This window comes from Molossus molossus, unplaced genomic scaffold (assembly GCF_014108415.1).
Source record: "Molossus molossus isolate mMolMol1 unplaced genomic scaffold, mMolMol1.p scaffold_m16_p_12, whole genome shotgun sequence".
Taxonomy (NCBI): Eukaryota; Metazoa; Chordata; class Mammalia; order Chiroptera; family Molossidae; genus Molossus; species Molossus molossus.
Genome location: NW_023425347.1, coordinates 98230601 through 98248845, shown reverse-complemented (window position 1 = coordinate 98248845; position 18245 = coordinate 98230601). Strand labels below are relative to the sequence as shown.

At 44.3% G+C, this 18245-nt stretch overlaps 1 protein-coding gene across 5 annotated transcripts in view; it reads left to right on the top strand.

The window, feature by feature from the left end:
* The window catches only part of PEX14 (peroxisomal biogenesis factor 14), a 142905-nt gene that overhangs the window by 11522 nt on the left and 113138 nt on the right, over positions 1-18245 (top strand). For 4 of the 5 annotated variants that reach the window (XM_036256441.1, XM_036256442.1, XM_036256436.1 and 1 more), the window contains exon 2: positions 14372-14419. In XM_036256441.1, the coding sequence (XP_036112334.1) occupies positions 14372-14419 (48 nt within the window). Of the gene's footprint in view, positions 1-12804; positions 12893-14371; positions 14420-18245 lie in introns of those variants that run through there. The other variant, XM_036256439.1, reaches the window with a different exon arrangement.

The following is an 18245-nucleotide window of genomic DNA, read 5'->3' as shown; positions in this document are numbered from 1 at the left end:
GAGAGAGAGAGAAACATCGACGTGAAAGGGACACATCCAGTGGCTGCCACGCGCACGACCAACCAGGCCGGGGACAAACTGCAACCGAGATACGTGTCCTTAGCGGGAACCGAACCCAAATCTCTCCAGACCACAGGCCAACGCTCTAACCACTGAGCAAAACCGGCCAGGGCCCCTTATTATCTTATAAATGTCTGTAGAAATGCAGTGATTTCCCCTTTTTCATTTCTCATATTGAAAATTAGTGTCTTCAAAACACCAGCTTTTATTTGATTGTCTTCTATTTATAATTTTTATATCATATATTTCATTCCTTCTATTTACTTTGGGTTTCATTTGGTCTTCTTTTTCTGTCTTCTTTTCCAAAGTCAGTACTTAAAACTGTAAATTTCCCTTTAAGCACTGCTTTAGTTGCATTCTACAATTTAGATGTTTTGTTTTCATTTTCATTCAGTTCAGAATATTTTCTAATTTCCCTGTGACTGATTCTTTGACCCATAGATTAGTTAGAAGTCTGTTGCTTAATTTCCAAATATTTGGGCTTTTTCTAGGTATTTTTCTATTGGTTTCTAGTTGAATTCTTTTGTGGTCAGAGAACATGCTCTGTATGTTTTCAGATTTTTTTTAGATTTGATATTTTGTGGTCTGTCTTGGTAAGTTTTCCTTATGAACTTGAAAATAATATATATTCGCCCTGGCCGGTTTGGCTCAGCAGTTAGAGCGTCGGCCTGCGGTCCTGAGAGACCCGGGTTCGGTTCCCGCTAAGGGCGCGTACCTCGGTTGCAGTTTTTCCCCGGCCCTGGTCGGTTGTGCGGGTGGCAGCCACTCGATGTGTTCCTTTCGCATCGATGTTTCTCTCTCTCTCTCTGTTCCTCTCTCTCCCTCCCACTCTACCTGAACAACAACAACAACAAAAAAAGGGAAAAATGTCCTCGGGTGAGGATAAAAAGAAAGAAAGAAAAAAAAAAAGAAAATAATATATATTCGGTTATCATTGGAGTGTTCTACAAATGCCGGGCTATGTTGGTTGATAGTGTGTGTTATTTAGGCCTTTTATATCTTCACTGACTTGGTTAAAGAGAGAGAATATTTACTTATTTATTTTTTCTTTTTTTGTTGTTCTTGTTCAGATAGAGTGGGAGGGGGAGAGAGAGAGAGAGAGAAACATTGATGCGAAAGGGACCCATCGAGTGGCTGCCACCCACACAACCCAACCAGGGCCGGAGACAAACAGCAACCGAGGTACATGCCCTTAGCGGGAACCGAACCCGGGTCTCTCTGGACCACAGGCCGACGCTCCAACCGCTGAGCCAAACTGGAACCCGAGACTCTCTGGTCCGCAGGCAGACGCTCCAACCGCTGAGCCAAACTGGCCAGGGCTACCTTTTTCTTTTTTTAATATGTTTTCATTGATTTATTTTAGATAGAGAGAAATGGAGAGATAGAAACATTTGTGTGAGAGAGAAGGATCAGTTGGCTGCCTCAAGCCCACAACCCAGGCAAGCTCCCTGACCAGATCGAACTGGGACCTCTCAGTCCATGGGATGATGCTCAGTCCACTGAGCCACACTGGCCGGGCAACAATCTCTACTTTTTAATTGGAGTGTTTAATTTATGGTTGGATTTAAGTCTTACCATCCTGCAGTTTTTTAAATCTGTTTTTTGTTCCCTGTTTTCTTTTGGGTTGAGTTTTTTTTTTAAATAATTTTTTTCTTTATTGAATTTAGGGAGAGAGAGATAGAAACATCTGTGAGAAAGAACATTGATTGGCTGCCTCCTGCATGCCCCCAACTGAGGATCAGGCCCCCCAAGTGGGGATCAGGCCCACAACCTGGGCATATGCCCTGACCAGGAATTGAATCCATGATATCTTGGTGCATGGGTTGATGCTCAGCCACTGAGCCACACCAGCTGGGCTGACTTGTTTTTTAGGATTTCATTTTATCTCTACTATTGGTTTAATTGTACCTCTTCTTTTTTGGTTGTTTTTTGTTTATTAGTGATTGCTCTAAGGTTTATAATATGTTACTTTAAGTTACCACAGACTACTTTTCAAATGTTGATCTACCAATGAACATGTAATGTAAGATACTAACAACGGTATGCTTCTAGTTCCTCTCTCATCCACTGTACTGTTAGTGTCATTGATTTTACTTCCATATATGTCATAAACCCCACAGTACATTTTAAATTATCTTTTAAAAATGAAAAAAATATATTTAAAATATCTTTTTTCTCTAATCCTCATCTGAGGATAATTTTCCATTGATTTTCAGATGGAGTGGGAGGGAGGGAGGGAGAGAGAGAAACATCGATGTGAGAGAGACACATCGGTTGGTTGCGTCCCACATGACCCCGACTAGGGCCAGAGACCGAACCGCAACTGAGGTACATGCATTTGACTGGAATCGAACCTGTGACTCTGGTCCATGGGCTGACAATCTAACCGCTGAGCCATACCAGCCAGGGCTATTTAAAATATCTTTTAGCCTGGCCAGTGTGGTTCAGTGGTTGAGCATCGGCCCATGCACTGAGGGTTGCCAGTTCGATTTCGGGTCAGGGCACATTCCCAGGTTGTGGGCCACATCCCCTAGGGGGCATGCAGGAGGTGGCCAATCGATAGTCTCTCTCATTAATGTTTCTATCTCTTGCTCCCTCTCCTTTCCTCACTCTCTTAAAAAAAAAAAAATCAATAAAGAAAAAAAATGTAAAATATCTTTTATATTTACCAACACAGTCATAATTCCTGGCATTGTTCTTTTGTGTAGACCAAGCTTCCATCTGGTGTTTTTCTTTCTCCTTCTGCTTTAAGAATTACTTTGTTGCCCTCTAGCTTTCTTCTCTCTTGGTGGTGGTACAACAGAGTTCTCATCAACAAGACTCAAGACCTTAGAATGGTCTTTGGGTCAGCCCTCTCCCTCATCTTCTAGGTCCAATTCAACAAGCTTTACATTCTTTTTCTGAATAGTCAGATCCTTTACTTTTTCTTCATTCCCACTGATGACATTCCAGTGCTGACCCTCATCTGACATCTAGAAACGATTGCACAAGAGTTCCCTAGAGAAGCCTCATAGGTTTTAGTTCACCTTACTTATTTAAATGTTACCTTGGTCATGTACAAAGCATCATTCCTGATACCCATTCCTGTCCTCCTTTCTTTTTCTTTTACTTTCTCAACTGCCCTAGGTTCCCTCTTTGAACTTATTTCCCGCGTACTCCCAGGATCTTGCGTAATTCCAGTCACACTGGCGGAGTCCTACCTCGGGACTGTGCACTTTCTCTTCCCTCTGCCTGGAACGCACTATTCTTTAATTTTCTGATAGCTCGGGCCTGCAATTTCCAGATTCTTGCCCACCTTATCAAATAGTCTGTGTCTCCTCCTCCATCATTCTCTGTGCCCTGGCACTGCACTTAACTGCCCAAATATGACGTATTTATGTATTTACTGTTTCAGCCTTTCAGTCACTGGAATGTAAACTTTGAAAATGGGATTTATTTTTCCTTCCTTCCTTCCTTCCTCTTTTCTTTTCTTTTTACTTCTTTTTTTATTTTGAATTATCTCCAGAAATTATAATAGAATTGAAGCTCAATAAATATTTGTTGAATGAATACACAAAGAGAAACAAGAATTTCTTTGAACATTTCTTATGGTACAAATATACTGTTGACATATTCTTCCAGCTGCCCCCCACTGGGGATCGAGCCTGAAACCCAGGCATGTGCCCTTATCAGGGAATCAAACCCGTGACCCTTTGGTATGTGGGCCGATGCTCTAACCACTGAGCAGTGCTGGCCAGCTGATCATATTTTCTTTAAAATATTTTTTTAGCCCTGGTCGATTTTGCTCAGTGGTTAGAGCATCCGCCTGTGGACCAGAGAGGCCCGGGTTCGGTTCCCGATAAGGGTGTATACCTCTGTTGCATTTGTCCCCGGCCCTGGTTGGGATTGTGTGGGTGGTAGCCACTAGATGTGTCTCTCTCTTTTCCTCTCTTCCTCCGGCTCTATCTGAAGATAAATGCAAAAATGTCCTCAGGTGAGGATTAAAAAAAAAATTTTTTTTTTTTAATTGAGGTATAATGGACATACAACATTATATTAGTTTTGTGTACAACATAATGATTTGATATATTTTTTTTTCATCCTCACCCGAGGACATTTTTCCATTTTTTTGTACAGATAGAGTGGGAGGGAGAGAGAGGAAGAGAGAAAGAAAGGGAGAGAAACATCGATGTGAAAGGGATACATCGAGTGGCTGCCACCCGCATGACCAACCAGGACCGGGGACAAACTGCAACCAAGGTACATGCCCTTAGCGGGAACCGAACCCGGGTCTCTCCAGACCGCAGGCCGACGCTCTAACCGCTGAGCCAAACTGGCCAGGGCTTGATATTCTTTTTTTTAGTTAAATTTTTGAATAAAGTTATAACACCTGTGTTAATGTTCTTGTCTTTTTTTTTTAGTTTTCTTATTATTACGGGTAACACTTTCCTACTTCTTGATATATATTGAGCTTTTTGACTGGACGTAGGAGGCTGTGAATTTTACATTATTGAGGGTGTGGATTTTGCAGTCCTTACAGTGTTGAACTTTGTTCTGGTGGGTACTTAAGTTACTTTTGGTTCATTTTGAGTCTTTCAAGTTCTGTTTTTAAGCTTTTTAGGGTAGACCTGAGGTTGCTTTTACCCTAGGGATAATCTGACTCCCCTACCAAGATGTGGCCCCTCTCGGTTTCTACTGAGTGAGCAGTGAGGACACTCCACTCTGGTGCTTGGGACTTGTGAGACCTGTGAGACCTGTGAGGGTTCTGGGCATTCTTCAGCTTACAGCTTCCTCCTCACTTTTTTTCAACCTCATGGAGTTTTGTTCTGTGCATGCACACATTTTAATATTTAGCAAAGACTTACGGGAACCTCTGTGCAGACTTCTGGAGCTATCTTTCTGTATAGCTCTCTCCTCTCTTGAAACTCTGTCCTGCAATTTTCAGTTGCCTAGGCCTCCCTGAACTCCAGCCTCTGTTTCCTCAACTCTGTGCAGCCAGAGTGATCTTAGGGCACATATTACTTGTTTATGTCCTGTCAGGAATCACAGTCCTGTACTGGCTGCTGTCCAGTGTCTACAAACAGTGGTGCCATTTATTTTATTCAGTTTCCTAGTTGTTTATGGTAGGAAGGTAAATCTCGTCCCTGTTACTCCATCAGAGATAGAGCAGCAGTCTGTTGGTTGATTTTGAGCGAAGCAGTGACACTTCTTACCTCAGCTTATCCTGAATGTCAGGTGCTGGTAGTATTCCCATTATTCCTATAGATGAAGAATCTGAGGCTCAGAGAGGTTTTTAATTGTATACCCACAGTCACTCAGCTATTAATGCCAAAGTTCCATACACTTGCCGCTGTACTAATGCCTCTCAAAAAATATTTGTTGAATTAAATCTTTTTATTTATTTATTTATTTTTATTTGTTATCTTTATTGTTGAATGTATTGTAGATGTTCCCCCACTCCCCCCCCCCATTGATGCCCTCCTCCCCAATCTTGCCCCCCTCCTGCCTTCCCCACACTATTGTCTGTGTTCATTGGTTTTGCGTGTATGCATAGAAGTTCTTTGGTTTATCTCACCCTGCTGTCCCTCCCCTCTTCCCTTTGATGTTCATCAGTCTAACAACAACAAATTTGTACTTCTTAATTCCTTCATCTTTTTCACTCATCCCCCCTGCTTCATTCTCCTCCCATCAGTCAAGCAACAAAAAGTTTCTCTCTATCTGTAAGTCTGTTTCTGTTCTGCTTGCTCATTTTGTTTGTAGATTCAGTTGTTGATAGATAGGTATTAATTGTTCTCTTATTGTTCATATTTTTTTTGTTCTTCTCCTTCAAGAAGACCCTTCAACATTTCTTTTTTTCTTTTTAGTACGTGCCCCTAGCAGGAACCAAACCCGGGACTCTCTGGTCCGCAGGCCGACACTCCAACCGCTGAGCCAAACCAGCCAGGGCTCAGCATTTCATATAATTCTGATTTGGTGGTGATGAACTCCTTTAACTTTTTCTTGGAAACTTTTTATATGTCCATCAATTCTAAGTGATAGCTTTGCAGGATAGGGTAATCTTGGCTGTAGGTTATTGCTTTTTATCACCTTGAATATCACTTGCCACACCTTTCTGGCCTGCAAAGTTTCTTTTGAGAAATCAGCCGACAGTCTTCTTTTTTTTTTTAATTAAAAAAAAAAATTTCTTTTCTTTATTGATTTTATGTATTTATTTATTATTATCCTCACCTGAGGACATTTTTCCATTTTTTGTTCAGATAGAGTGGGAGGGAGAGAGAGGAAGAGAGAGAGAGAGAGAAACATCGACGTTAAAGGGAAACATTGAATAGCTGCCACTTGCACGACCAACTAGGGCCGGGGACAAACTGCAACCGAGGTACGTGCCTATAGTGGGAACCGAACTTGGGTCTCTTCGAGCCACAGACCGGCGCTCTAACCATTGAGCAAATTGGCCAGGGCTTCTTTATTGATTTTAGAGAGAGAGGAAGGGAGAGGGAGAGAGAGACAGCAACATTTATGATAGAGAACATTGATTGGCCGCCTCCTGCATGTCCCCCACTGGGGATTGGGCTCACAACCTGGGCATGTGCCTTGACCAGGAATCGAACCGGTGACCTCTTGGTGCATGGGTCGATTCTCAACCAGTGAGCTACACCGGCTGGGCTCGGCTGACAGTCTTATGGGAGCTCCTTTGTAGGTAATGAACTGCTTTTCTCTTGCTGCTTTTAAGATTCTCTCTTTGTCTTTAACCTTTGGCATTTTGATGATGATGTCTTGGTGTGGACCTCTTTGGGTTCATCTTGTTTGGGACTCTTTGTGCTTCCTGGACTTGTATGTCTGTTTCCGTTACCATGTTAGGGAAGTTTTCTGTCATTATTTTTTCCCTCTCTTCTCCTTCTGGCACCCCCATGATGTGAATGTTGGCATGCTTGAAGTTGTCTCAAAGGCTCCTTACACTAGCCTAATTTTTTTGGATTCTGTTTTCTTTTTGCTTTTCTGATTGGGTATTTTTTGCTTCCTTATATTCCAGATTGATGGTTTGCTTCTTGGCTTCACCTACTCTAATATTGATTCTCTGTAAATTATTCTTTATTTCATTGAGTGCATCCTTCATTTCTGACTGGTCCTTTTTCATGTTGTTGATGTTCTAAGCTCCTTGGCGTTCTCCTTAAGTTCCTTGAAGTTTTCACTAAGTTCCTTGAGCACCCTTATACCCAGTGTTTTGAACTCTGCATCTGATTGATTGCTTATCTTCATTTTGTTTAGTTCTTTTCCCGGAGTTTTGTTCTTTCATTTGGGACATGTTTCTTTGTCTCCTCATTTTGGCTGCTTCCCTGTGATTGTTTCTATGTATTAGGTAGAGTTGCTATGTCTCCTAGGCTTCCTAGGGTGGCCTACTGTTATAGGTGTCCTGTAAGATCCAGTGGCACAGCCTCCCTGATCACCCTAGCTGGGCCTTTGAGGTGTACCCCTAGTGCGGATTGTACATCCTTCTGTTGTACTTGAGTCTTGATTGCTGTTGGCACGTCAATGGGTGGGATTTACTCAGGCTGATCAGCTGCAAGGACTGGCTGTGCCCACTCACCACTGGCCTCTGACTCCCTTGGAGGATCAGTGGTGTAGGGGCCCAGCATACAGGGCAAGACTTACTTCTGCAGGGCTCTGGTACTCACTGAGTCCACTCCTTGAGTGTGTCATTTGTGGAGGTGGTTGGGTGGTGGTGCTTTGACAGGGTCTGAAGCTGCCCATTGGGTGTGCTGGCTCCCGGGCAAAGGTGGAGGTGGTTGGGTGGTGGTGCTTTGACAGGGTCTGAAGCTGCCCATTGGGTGTACTGGCTCCTGGGCAAAGGCAGCCCCTGCCTGTGTTCTACCGGGGCCACCAGGTACAAGCTACAAAATGATCTGCTGACAGCTGCTGCTTCTTGGGCTGGGCTTGGAAGTGTGCAGCAAAGCCAAGTGGTGAACCAAGGCTGGCTGCTTCTAGTGCCAGTCTTGGGACCACTTAACGAGAGGTATGGGGCTCGCTGAGAACAGATGCTGCTTGTTTGAAAGATTTTAGGAAAATCTGAAGCAGGATCTAAGACCGGCCAATCCTATGGTAAAGCCATTGAAAACAGCTTGGGTGGGCCCGAAGGTTGGATGGGACAATGCCTCAGGGAATCACCAGGGTGGGGCAAACTGTGTGAGCCAGGTTGCTGGCCCTGTGGGGGAAAGGCTCACCAAAGGAACAGCTGCCTCTGTCAGCAGGTCTGTCCGGGAGAAATCTGCCTCTCTAGCCCTTGTTCCTAGGCCAAACAACTCAGGTCTTCTCCACGTGTCTCTGGTTCCTTTCAAGCTGCCTCCCCTCCGAGCTTAGATGGAGAAAGTCTGAGTAAGTCTGTGCCCGTGCATGGGCCCTTGAAGAGGAGCTGCCTGGGGCTCCAGCAGCCTCAGCCACCCTCAGCCTTAATCTCTGCTGGTTTTACCCCCAGGAATTATGGGGACTTCTCTTCCTGAACTGGAACCCTGAGCTGGGGGCCTGGTGAAGGAGGGAGACCTCGCACTCTTCAGGGAGGTCCTTAACAGTGGAGGTATCCTCTTGATTTTTATCTGCCACGGCCCGTCCACCCCTCCTACCAATCTTGATGTGGCCTCTTGTTTAATTTCATAGTTGTAGGACTTCTGTTCCACTCGTCATCAGGTGATTCTGAATGATGGTTGTTCTGTAGTTTAGTTATAATTTTGATGTAGTTGTAGGAGGAGTTGATACCGCATTTACCTATGCTTCCATCTTGACCCGAATTAAATCTTATTCTTCTTTTCAAAGAACTGTAGGCCAGACTGGCTTACGATGTACCCAGAGTTACACAGTTACTTGGCAGATGTTGGATGAGTACACCTAGAACTTAGACCTGAATGTCCTTCCGATGGTTCAGGCCTGAGCTCTGTTTGTGGTTGACCTTTGCTGTGCAGCAAGGTTAGCATGTAGGCACACCTGGCTGGGGAAGGTCAGTGCCTGGGCAGCAGAAGTGAGAGCATTTTTGTCTCTTAAACTGAAAGCCTTTTTCTCTCTGTCATGTGCTTTCTTTTGTTTGTCTGTGTTTAAAAGCAGGCTTACCACCTGACCAGTGTGGCTCAGTGGTTGAGTGTCAACCCATGCACCAAGAGGTCTCTGGTTTGATTCCCAGTCAGGGCACATGCCCAGGTTGTGGGCCCGATCCTCAGTGAGGGGCATGTAGGAGGCGACCCATTGATGTTCTCTCTCATCGATGTTCCTATCTCTCCCCCTCTCCCTTCCTCTCTTTCTAAAATCAATGAAGAAAAAAAATAAATAAAAGCATGTTTATGATTTTGCTCTTCTTCTCTTCTGCTCTTGCAGTCTGGCTCCTAAGGATCCTGACTGTGGATTGCCTAGATCCTACTTCTTATACCTTTGCAATAGACCTCAACTGTGATTTTACATTTGTTTTATAAATATGTTTTTATTGCCCTGGGTAGTTTGGCTCAGCGGTTAAAGTGTTGGTCCGCGGACCAAAGAGTTGCAGGTTCAGTTGCAGCCCAGGGTATGTTCCTTGGTTGTGGTTCATCCCTGGCCCTGGTCGGGGTCATGTGGGAGGCAACCAGTTGATGTGTCCCTCTTACAATGGTGTTTCTCTCTTCCTCCCTCCCACTCTATTTGTGATAAATGGAAAAACATCCTCCGGTGAGGATTTAAAAAAAAATAATAATAAAAATAAATATGTTTTTATTGATTTTTTTTTTTTTTTTAGGGAGAGAGAGATAGAAATATCAATGTGAGAGAGAAACATTGATCGGCTGTCTCCTGCACATCTTCTGTAGGGGATTGAACTTGCAACCCAGTCATGTGCCCTGACCCGGAATTGAATCCATGGGATGATGCTTAATCTACTGAGCCACACCAGCGGGGCTCAACTGTGAATTTTTAAAATTTTTTAATCCTCACCTGACGATATTTTTCCATTTGTCATCAGATAGAGTGGGAGGAAGGAAAGAGAGGGGAAGGGGGAAGGGGGGAGGGAGGGAGGAAAGGGGTAGAGAGAGAGAGAGAGAGAGAGAGAGAGAGAGACATCAGTGTCAGAGAGACCCTGACCAGGGCTGGGGACGAACCGCAACCGAGGTACGTGCCCTTGACCAGAATTGAACCCGGGACTCATTGGTCCGCGGGCCGACACTCTTAACCGCTGAGCCAAACTTGCTAGGGCTTAACTGTGATTTTTAAACCTTACTATTACTATTACCGTTTTTAAAATCATAGACCATCCTGTCAAGACTTCTAGGATCCAGTTGGAATTTAACTTGTAGAGATTTGTCTGAAGCCAGAAAATAGATTTGACTATGTAAAGGGGGTTGATGTAGGGGCGAGTGTTTGAGAAATGTTGGGCTTTCGTAAAAGCTGGACTGGCAAGATTAATGAGCTTGGGGATGCAACTCTGACAAGCAGCGGTTGCTCGGACGTTTGCGTTATTTGAAACAGCACGTAGAACTGCATGTTAAAGATGGGGGTCTGTTCTCCTCCCCAGCATAAGGAAGCAGAATGGCTGGGATTCTCTAAGGGGGCCTCTTGGTGGTTTGGATGGAGTATTCTTTCCGTGCTTTGCAGGATATTTAGCTTTCCAGGCTCCTGCCCTCTAAATGGGGAACACTCTGATCATTGTGACAACCAGAAACACTTGCACACATTTTCTTTTTATTATTATTATTATTATTTAATCTTCACCCAAGGATATTTTTCTGTTTATCTTTAGATAGAGTGGTAGGGAGAGAGAGAGAGAGAGAGAGAGAGAAGCATCAATGTGAGAGATATACATAGACTGGTTGCCTCCCACATGACCTTGACTAGGGCAGGGGACGAATTCCAATTGAAGGAGACATGTGCCCATGACAGGAGTCGAACCTGCCACGTTGCTGAGCCAAACCGGCCAGGGCCGCACACATTTTCAAATGTCCCTCGGGGGTGATTCTGCCCCAGGGTTGAGAACCATCAGATCACAACAGTGCATTGAGAATAGGCCAGGTTTGTATTAGGTTCTAGGTGAAATGTTCCCGGGGAAGACGGCACTGCCCTCTCCTCTGCTTGCTTCATTTGGGATTATGTATGTATACAGAGTAGTTCCTTTGTTTTAATTTTTTTAGATTAAAAAAAAATTAAGCACATGTTTATTCAGTACCAATGATATTCTAAGTGCTGAAGATCAGCCTTCAGTCAAGTCACGTGCCTGGCCTCAAGGAGCTTAAAATGGAGTGGGGAGAGAGAGATAATAAACGAGTTATCCAGTGAAGAATTTCAGATGGTATTATCAAGGAAATCAATATGGAAAGGAGTAAGTATGAAGGCTATTTTGGTCATTAAGAAACACTTTTCTAAAGTGAGACAGGAAATGGGGGATGGGTCATTCTAGACTGCAGATATGTTAGAGAATTATCTAGAATATACTCAATATTGGGCAATTTCCAGATTGGCAAGAAATCCTCTGTGTATTCACTGCTAAGATCCGACTGACCTCAGAGAGCACTATGAGTTGGAATACGGTTCGGGGAAATACTTGCTCCTCTTTTAGTAGCCCTGAGATTGAGGTCTGGCTTTGGTATGCTGGACCCCAGAAGGCTTGGGGAAGCCAGACCTTGAGGAATTTGTGGGGTGTTGCTGTTTGAAGTTTCTTGGTGGGGACATGTACACATATATGTCCTTCTTAGATGCTTTGAATATCCTTGGAAGAATATATAAGGAAGTAGCATCAATAGCAGGTTGCCTGAGGAAGAAGGGACTGAGTATTGGGATGAGAGGAAAGCTTCCTTAAAATTTTTTTTTTAATATTAAAAAATTTGAAAAAGCAGAATATACTTACACGGCTCACAATTTCAAAAGAGTCTTGGTACTGTATACTGTTTAAAGTTATCCTTGTGGCAAATATTAGCTATTCAAGAGATAAACTAATTTAAGGGAAATTCCTTGACAGTCTCTCAGGAAGAGAGTTTTGGGTTAAGTCAGAATGAGGCTTCCTAAATACTAAAGCTGTTTGCATTACATTGTTTCATTTAGTAAAAAACCCTACATTATTTATGGGGCAGCATTAAAGTTGTTGCTTAATAAAGTGTGGTCTAAACAGAACTCGATTATTTTGATGAATTAGAAAGGTTCAAGTCCCTTTAGTACCAGTTACTAGCTGAGTCATCATGGGTGAGCTTTTTAACCTCTCTTACCTCAGTTTCCTCATCAGCAATACGTTTATAAATTTATTGTGAGAATTAAATGAAGGAAGAGCTTAATGTTAGCACTTAGTATTTACCAAATGGAAGGAAGCCCCTAGGAAGGTAATCAACTTTAATATTTAGTCAATTCAGTTGAGTTAGAACCATGGCTCTCCTTTTCGTTGCCCATCACTCATTCTACAAATGTCTGTGGAAGGCCGAGTGTGCCTGACACTGTCCTAGGCCGTAGGGATACAGTGAAAAACGAACAGTTCTGGAGTTTATAATCTGATGAGGGACACAGACATCAATCTTGATAGTCACACGTGTGAAACTGCAGTTCTGCTTAGTTCTTAAAGGGGAAGTATAGGCTGTTAGTGTATAATAGGGAGATCTGAGCCTGTCATGGGTGTCAGAGAGGGAATGTTTCCCGGAGGAAGTGACTTAGCTGAGATCTGAAGGACAAGTTCAATCGTCAGAGGGGAAGGCAGGAATAGCTTGTGCCAAGGCCCAGTTGACAGAGGAAGCAAAGGCCAGTGTATCTGTTGTGGGCAGAGCTGGGGGAATGTGGTGCCGCACAGACCTGAGATGTAGTCAGAATAGATGCAAAGCCTTGCAGAACATGCTGAGAAGTTTTCTCTATATTAGAGTTGTTATTTACAGGGGTGAGTGGGTTGATGGGAGGTGAGACGATTGGCTTATCATTTCCAAATGATAGTCTGTTTGCAGTGTGGAGAGTGAATCGGAAGAGAGCAGCATGGATGTGGGTGAACAGATTTTAAGGCTGTTGCAGTGGTCCAGGCAGGAGATTTTGGAAGCTTGGACCATGGTGCTGGCACTGGTTATGGAGAGAAGCGAATGGACTGAGTCCATGGATATTTAGGAAGGAATATTGGCAGGACTTGATGATGTGTTAGTTCTGGCGAGTGGTGGAGAAGGAGCTGTCAAGGATGGCCTTGTGGATTCTGCTTCACGTATTTTGGTGGAAGGTTGTTCCATTCATGCAGATAGGGAACACTGGAAAAGGACATGTGTGGCCGAGGGAAGGGATTATGACTCTGCTATGGATTTAAGTCCAAGAGGAGGAAGAAAGGCAGTTGAATGTAGGACTCAGAGGGGTCTGGGCTAGAGATGGAAATGCAGGGGGAGGGAGGAAAAGCATACTCAAGTGCTCTGAGACTTGCTAGTTAGTTTCATGCTGGCTGGCCTTCTTGGCCCAGCACAAGAAGGAGCTTTTAAGACAGGACTTTGGATGAGGAGATAGAGTCCATTTTCCAGCAGAGTCCTTGCCACTGTGCTATGTGCTAGCTATGGGGTGGCAACTGGCATAAGGAAATCTTGGGGACCCTCTGTGGACTACACTCTTCCCTTTCCTGCCTCCTATTTTTTTTCCCTAGGAGGCCTGTAACTTGCCATCTTGAACTTGCTGAAGGACTGTGGAGGTTGGAGTCTGACTCCTAAGACCCACATATTAGCTGCACTTGTCTGTCTTACTCTCTCTCCCTTTCTCTAAATTTGCTAAGATCAGCCAGGGGTTGAAGGCAGATGAGAAGGTGAGGGGGAGATGCAGAGGAGAACGAAACAGAATAGGTGAGAGCCCGGTGAGTGGGCCACAGTGCTGCCTGCCGGTGTATATCTGTTAGCCTGTCATTAGCTTATTTTGAAAAAAGGATTTAAGCCTGGCTTTCTTTTGACAGAGGCCCAGAGGAAATCCTGAGTGTGGGCAACTAGGGCCCCCTTGTGGCTGGATCTGGTTCTCCACTTTTGCTCTGCCTTTCCTGGGCAACATGTTGGGAGATGGCAAAAAAGGAGGTTTTGCTCTCACTTAAAGCCTTTTCTCTGGACTTTGCTACTTCCATGGATTTTGTGATGGTCCTTAGCCTCTGCTGCTCAGCTGCTGGTCTTGGGCCCTCCTAAGCCAAACCAGCCTTGTTGAGGTGCTGACAGTGAACCCAAACAGTCTCTTCATGTTTACTGGCACTTTAGACTCTTCGGGCTACTTCTTACAGGTAGCCCACCCAGCACACTATGCAAGTGTGAAAACACAGAGAGAAATATGACAGAGGTTTGTGTGTGTTGCTTGAGAGTTTGATGTCCATTGGGTGGCACTGTGATCTTATTTTTGTTTCTGTTTTTCTTCACAGCCCAGCTCTACTCCAGGAAGTGAAAATGTGATGCCCCGAGAGCCACTGGTAAGAACCCAGCTTACATATGTGCCATTTTCAGATAGTTAAAATACAGTGTGAGTGCCAAGAAACCCTAGGATCTTACAGTTTTACATCAATAGTGTCCCTTTAAAAGTAGGTGTGTGGAGACTTACCCTGTCATGACCTTTGACTTCTGACTTTCTGGCATCAGGGATTAGTGAGATCTCTGTAAAACCTGGTCTTCTAAAATTTTTTAATTTATTGACGAGAGAGAGAGAGAGAAGCAGAAACATCGACTTGTTGTTTCACTTATTAATGTATTCATTGGTTGATTCTTGTATGTGCTCTGACAGGAGAGTGAACCCACAACCTTGGCATTACCGGATGACGCTCTAATCAACTAAGCTATCCAGCCAAGGCAAAGCCTGGTCTTTTCTGGAATTAAAAGCATCTACCCCAGTTCGTGTTATACCACTTGGTTTATTGCTGATCAATAGTAATTAGTGGGGTGCCTGAAACCTTTGGGGGCTGAGTTGGAGTGAGGTTCCTGGGCCTAACCAAGTTGCTGCTTGTTGTCTGGAATAACAAGGGTGAGAGCACCTCAGGTAACCTTGAAGAACAGGTAAAGGGAGGGAGCTTCGTTTTGCCTGGTCAGTAGTTAGGTTTGTGACATTTGTTTCCAACAGTACCTGCTTATACTATTGACAGGGAAGAAGCCTGCTAAGTACTGAAGGTAATTTTCTTGACAAAGTGCAAATTTTGCTCTGGGGGTCGGAGCCAGAGTGCCTGCCTGCCTACCCCATTTTTATCCTATTTTGCATTTCAGGGCCTGTTGTCAGTCCTTTTGGCTGGGTAGAGAGACCTGTTCTGTACAAATCAGACACATTTTATGTTGGAACCAGCTTTAGGTTGAACTTATCAGAGCCTTTTCTCTCTTTGAATATTGACAGCAAGCTTAGGGATGTACCGCCAAGCTTTTGTTTCCATGGGGGTGGGCGTAGTTTCACCTATTTTTCTTCCTTCTCCTGGCAGTAGTGGGAGGAGGTGACGTGAGGTCCTTAGCTGGTGTGAGCAGGTCTGAATTCTAGCCTGTTTGGAGGCTTTTCAGGGCAGAGGGGATTTGGATTTGGCTGAGCTGCAGAAAGACCAGGGTAATGGCAGGCCTGCCTGGACTGTTTCAGGAGTGTGCTACTGTCATCATGTTACTGTTGTTGTCAGGCACGACCCGTTCCCCACTCCCCCCCCCCAACTCCCCCTCCCCGCAGTGGCTTCATTTCACCCTTTTGGTATTGTCTGAGTTCTTCCTTGAGGCCACAATGGTGTGAAGCCCGAGGAGACTTTGCTTTGTCAGTCTCTTAGATAGGAAGCTCAAATATTTCTCATGGGACTGCCACAGTGCCCCTTGGGCTGAAGTTGTGGTTGGTTTTGGACTAACATCCAAGTTGAACATGACAGTCTTCTTCAGTCCTTGACTTCCTCAGTCTCTTTTTACATTTTGATCTCCTGATTTAACTATTGAGCACCAGGAGAGTGGCTGGTCCATTTTGGGGGGCATGATTGGACAAACTCTGGGAGGTTCTTGCTAGCAGTGAGCCCTAAGCAGCTGGCAGCCTCGCTGATTTCTGGGCATTCGGAGCCCTGCAGCGCCTTTGCTGTGCTAACGCTTCTGTGCACTGCCCTTTTCCTGCTGTACTGTGCAGCTGCTTGTTGGTCGGCTGTATTTTTATTTCTTTCTTTTCTGGGAGGCCCTGAGCAGTCTTCAAACCCTGGTAGCCTGCGATTGTCCAGAGTTCAGACTCATTCTCTCCAGGCCAACTCTACAATTACCTTATATTTAATTAATATTTTTTCTCCTCTTTACGTACTTGCTGCATAATTGCTCAGAGGAAAGAAAACACATAGCAGCAATTTATATATATATAAAAAAAAACAATAATTAAAAAAAAAACCCGAAATAAACTCCCATCTCATTTGGGCTGATCCTATGAGTTGGGTAATTAGGGCCCTATTAAAAGGTAGACCCCTCTTTTTTTATTAATTTTTTTATATTAAACTCCCACAGTCTCTCAGTCATGGTCTTATTGCTTTTGGCCAACCATTTGCAGCAGCCTGATTAAATGAGGGCACCAGCCGAGTTGTATGGTCTTGTGCGAGCTACTTCTGCCTCTTGGGAGTGGCCGTGGGAGGGTGCCAGGCAGAGGAGCCCGCCAAGGGGCTAGCAAGGGCTCTCGTGGCAGGTTGTGGGTCTAGGACAAGCTGCTGTGAACTGGCAGCAGGCCTGGGAGAGTCACAGGGTGCTGGGAAGTGATGGGTGGTAGCCCCCAGCCACAGAAAGCCTGACAGCACTCAGCCTGAGTCACACTTCCACAGGGTTTCTCTGGCCATGTGTGTTAGCTATTTCTTGGAGGCTCAGGAGGAACAGACAATTGAAGAATAAAACTAAGTCTTCTTCCCAAGTAATTTATATATTTTATTTGGCGGGGGGGCATTTGTATACATGAAACAATTAGCAAACAGCACAAGGGTGTATATAATTTTAGCAAACAGTACAAAATTGTGTATAATTTGGTGCAGAATTGCCTGGCTTGGAGTCTGAGAGAGCCCTCATTATTCAGAGAAGGAAGAGTTGCAGAGGAAGTAGGGTGTGGAGTAAGGGGTACTTAGGGTGGGTTTTGTGGAGCTGAAAGCCAGGTCTTGAGGAATGAGATATTTTAGTGCTGCGGGAACACCCTGCTATGCTATTTTTGTTTTTGTTTTTAGCTGAGTGCAAAATTCCTTAATGGGCGCTGCCTGTTCTCTACAGTAAAAGTGCTAAGCGTGGGATGCTAAAGGCAAATACTCTTATTCTTTGTTCCCAGAACTAGATGATCACTTTGGAATAATTTTCCCCCTTATTAAAAAAGTGGGTTACAACAGAAGAGGCTCCATTGAATAGTGTCAGTGCACGTGACCCTGACAGAAGGTGGATGTACTTGGGCTTCTGCATTATTGTGTCTTTATTTGCTGGGGAAGGAGGGCCTGGTGTTCATTTCTGTCCTCTCTGAACCATAAAAACAGACTTGTGATTTTGTGCTGAGAAGTATGGTCTTGTAATTTCTAAATGACATATTTGTGTTTATATCCATCCCCTTGTCTTGATTATACTCAAGTAGTAACACTGCATATTACCTTCTCTTGCCCCTTCAAACCCCCTCCTCACAAAAAATCAGCCCAGCAACCCTGACCATTTTAGTGGGATAGTTGCTCCATAATGTTGTAATGTTCTCACGGCTAGAGATGGGTGAACAGACCAGTCTTGATAAATTCTGTAAACTCCCAGTTGAAATTCTAATTGTTAATGACAAAACTGTTTGCCAAAGTTAAAATGGCTGATTACATTTTATTCTTTGTTCTTTTTCACTGAGCTTTTCCTCCTAGGGCAAAGAGTTTTGGCAGCCCCCGGAGTACTGCCAAACCTGTTCAAACCCTTCTGTAAATTTCCTGTAGACCTCAGTTTTCTCGTCACCTGTGTGGACACATGCTCAGGCTCACACGGAGGCTTTGGGTTGGGTTTGCTCCAGCAGGATCAAGTCCTGCCTTGCTGATAGGTCTCTAAGAATGGGTGGACATTGTCTGCATGGAGTAACTCAGTTCCTGTCTTGCTTGGATATGGAAACTGGGGTTAAGTAACCTTCTGAGAGTCCTTTTAGTCAGATGATTTTAGTTTTTTTGTTTTTTTTTAATCCTCACCTGAGGACATTTTTTTTCATTTTTTGTTCAGATAGAGTGGGAGGGAGAGAGAGGAAGAGAGAGAGAGAGAGGAACATCAATGTGAAAGGGACATATCAAGTGGCTGCCGCCTGCATGACCAACCAGGGCCGGGGACAAACTG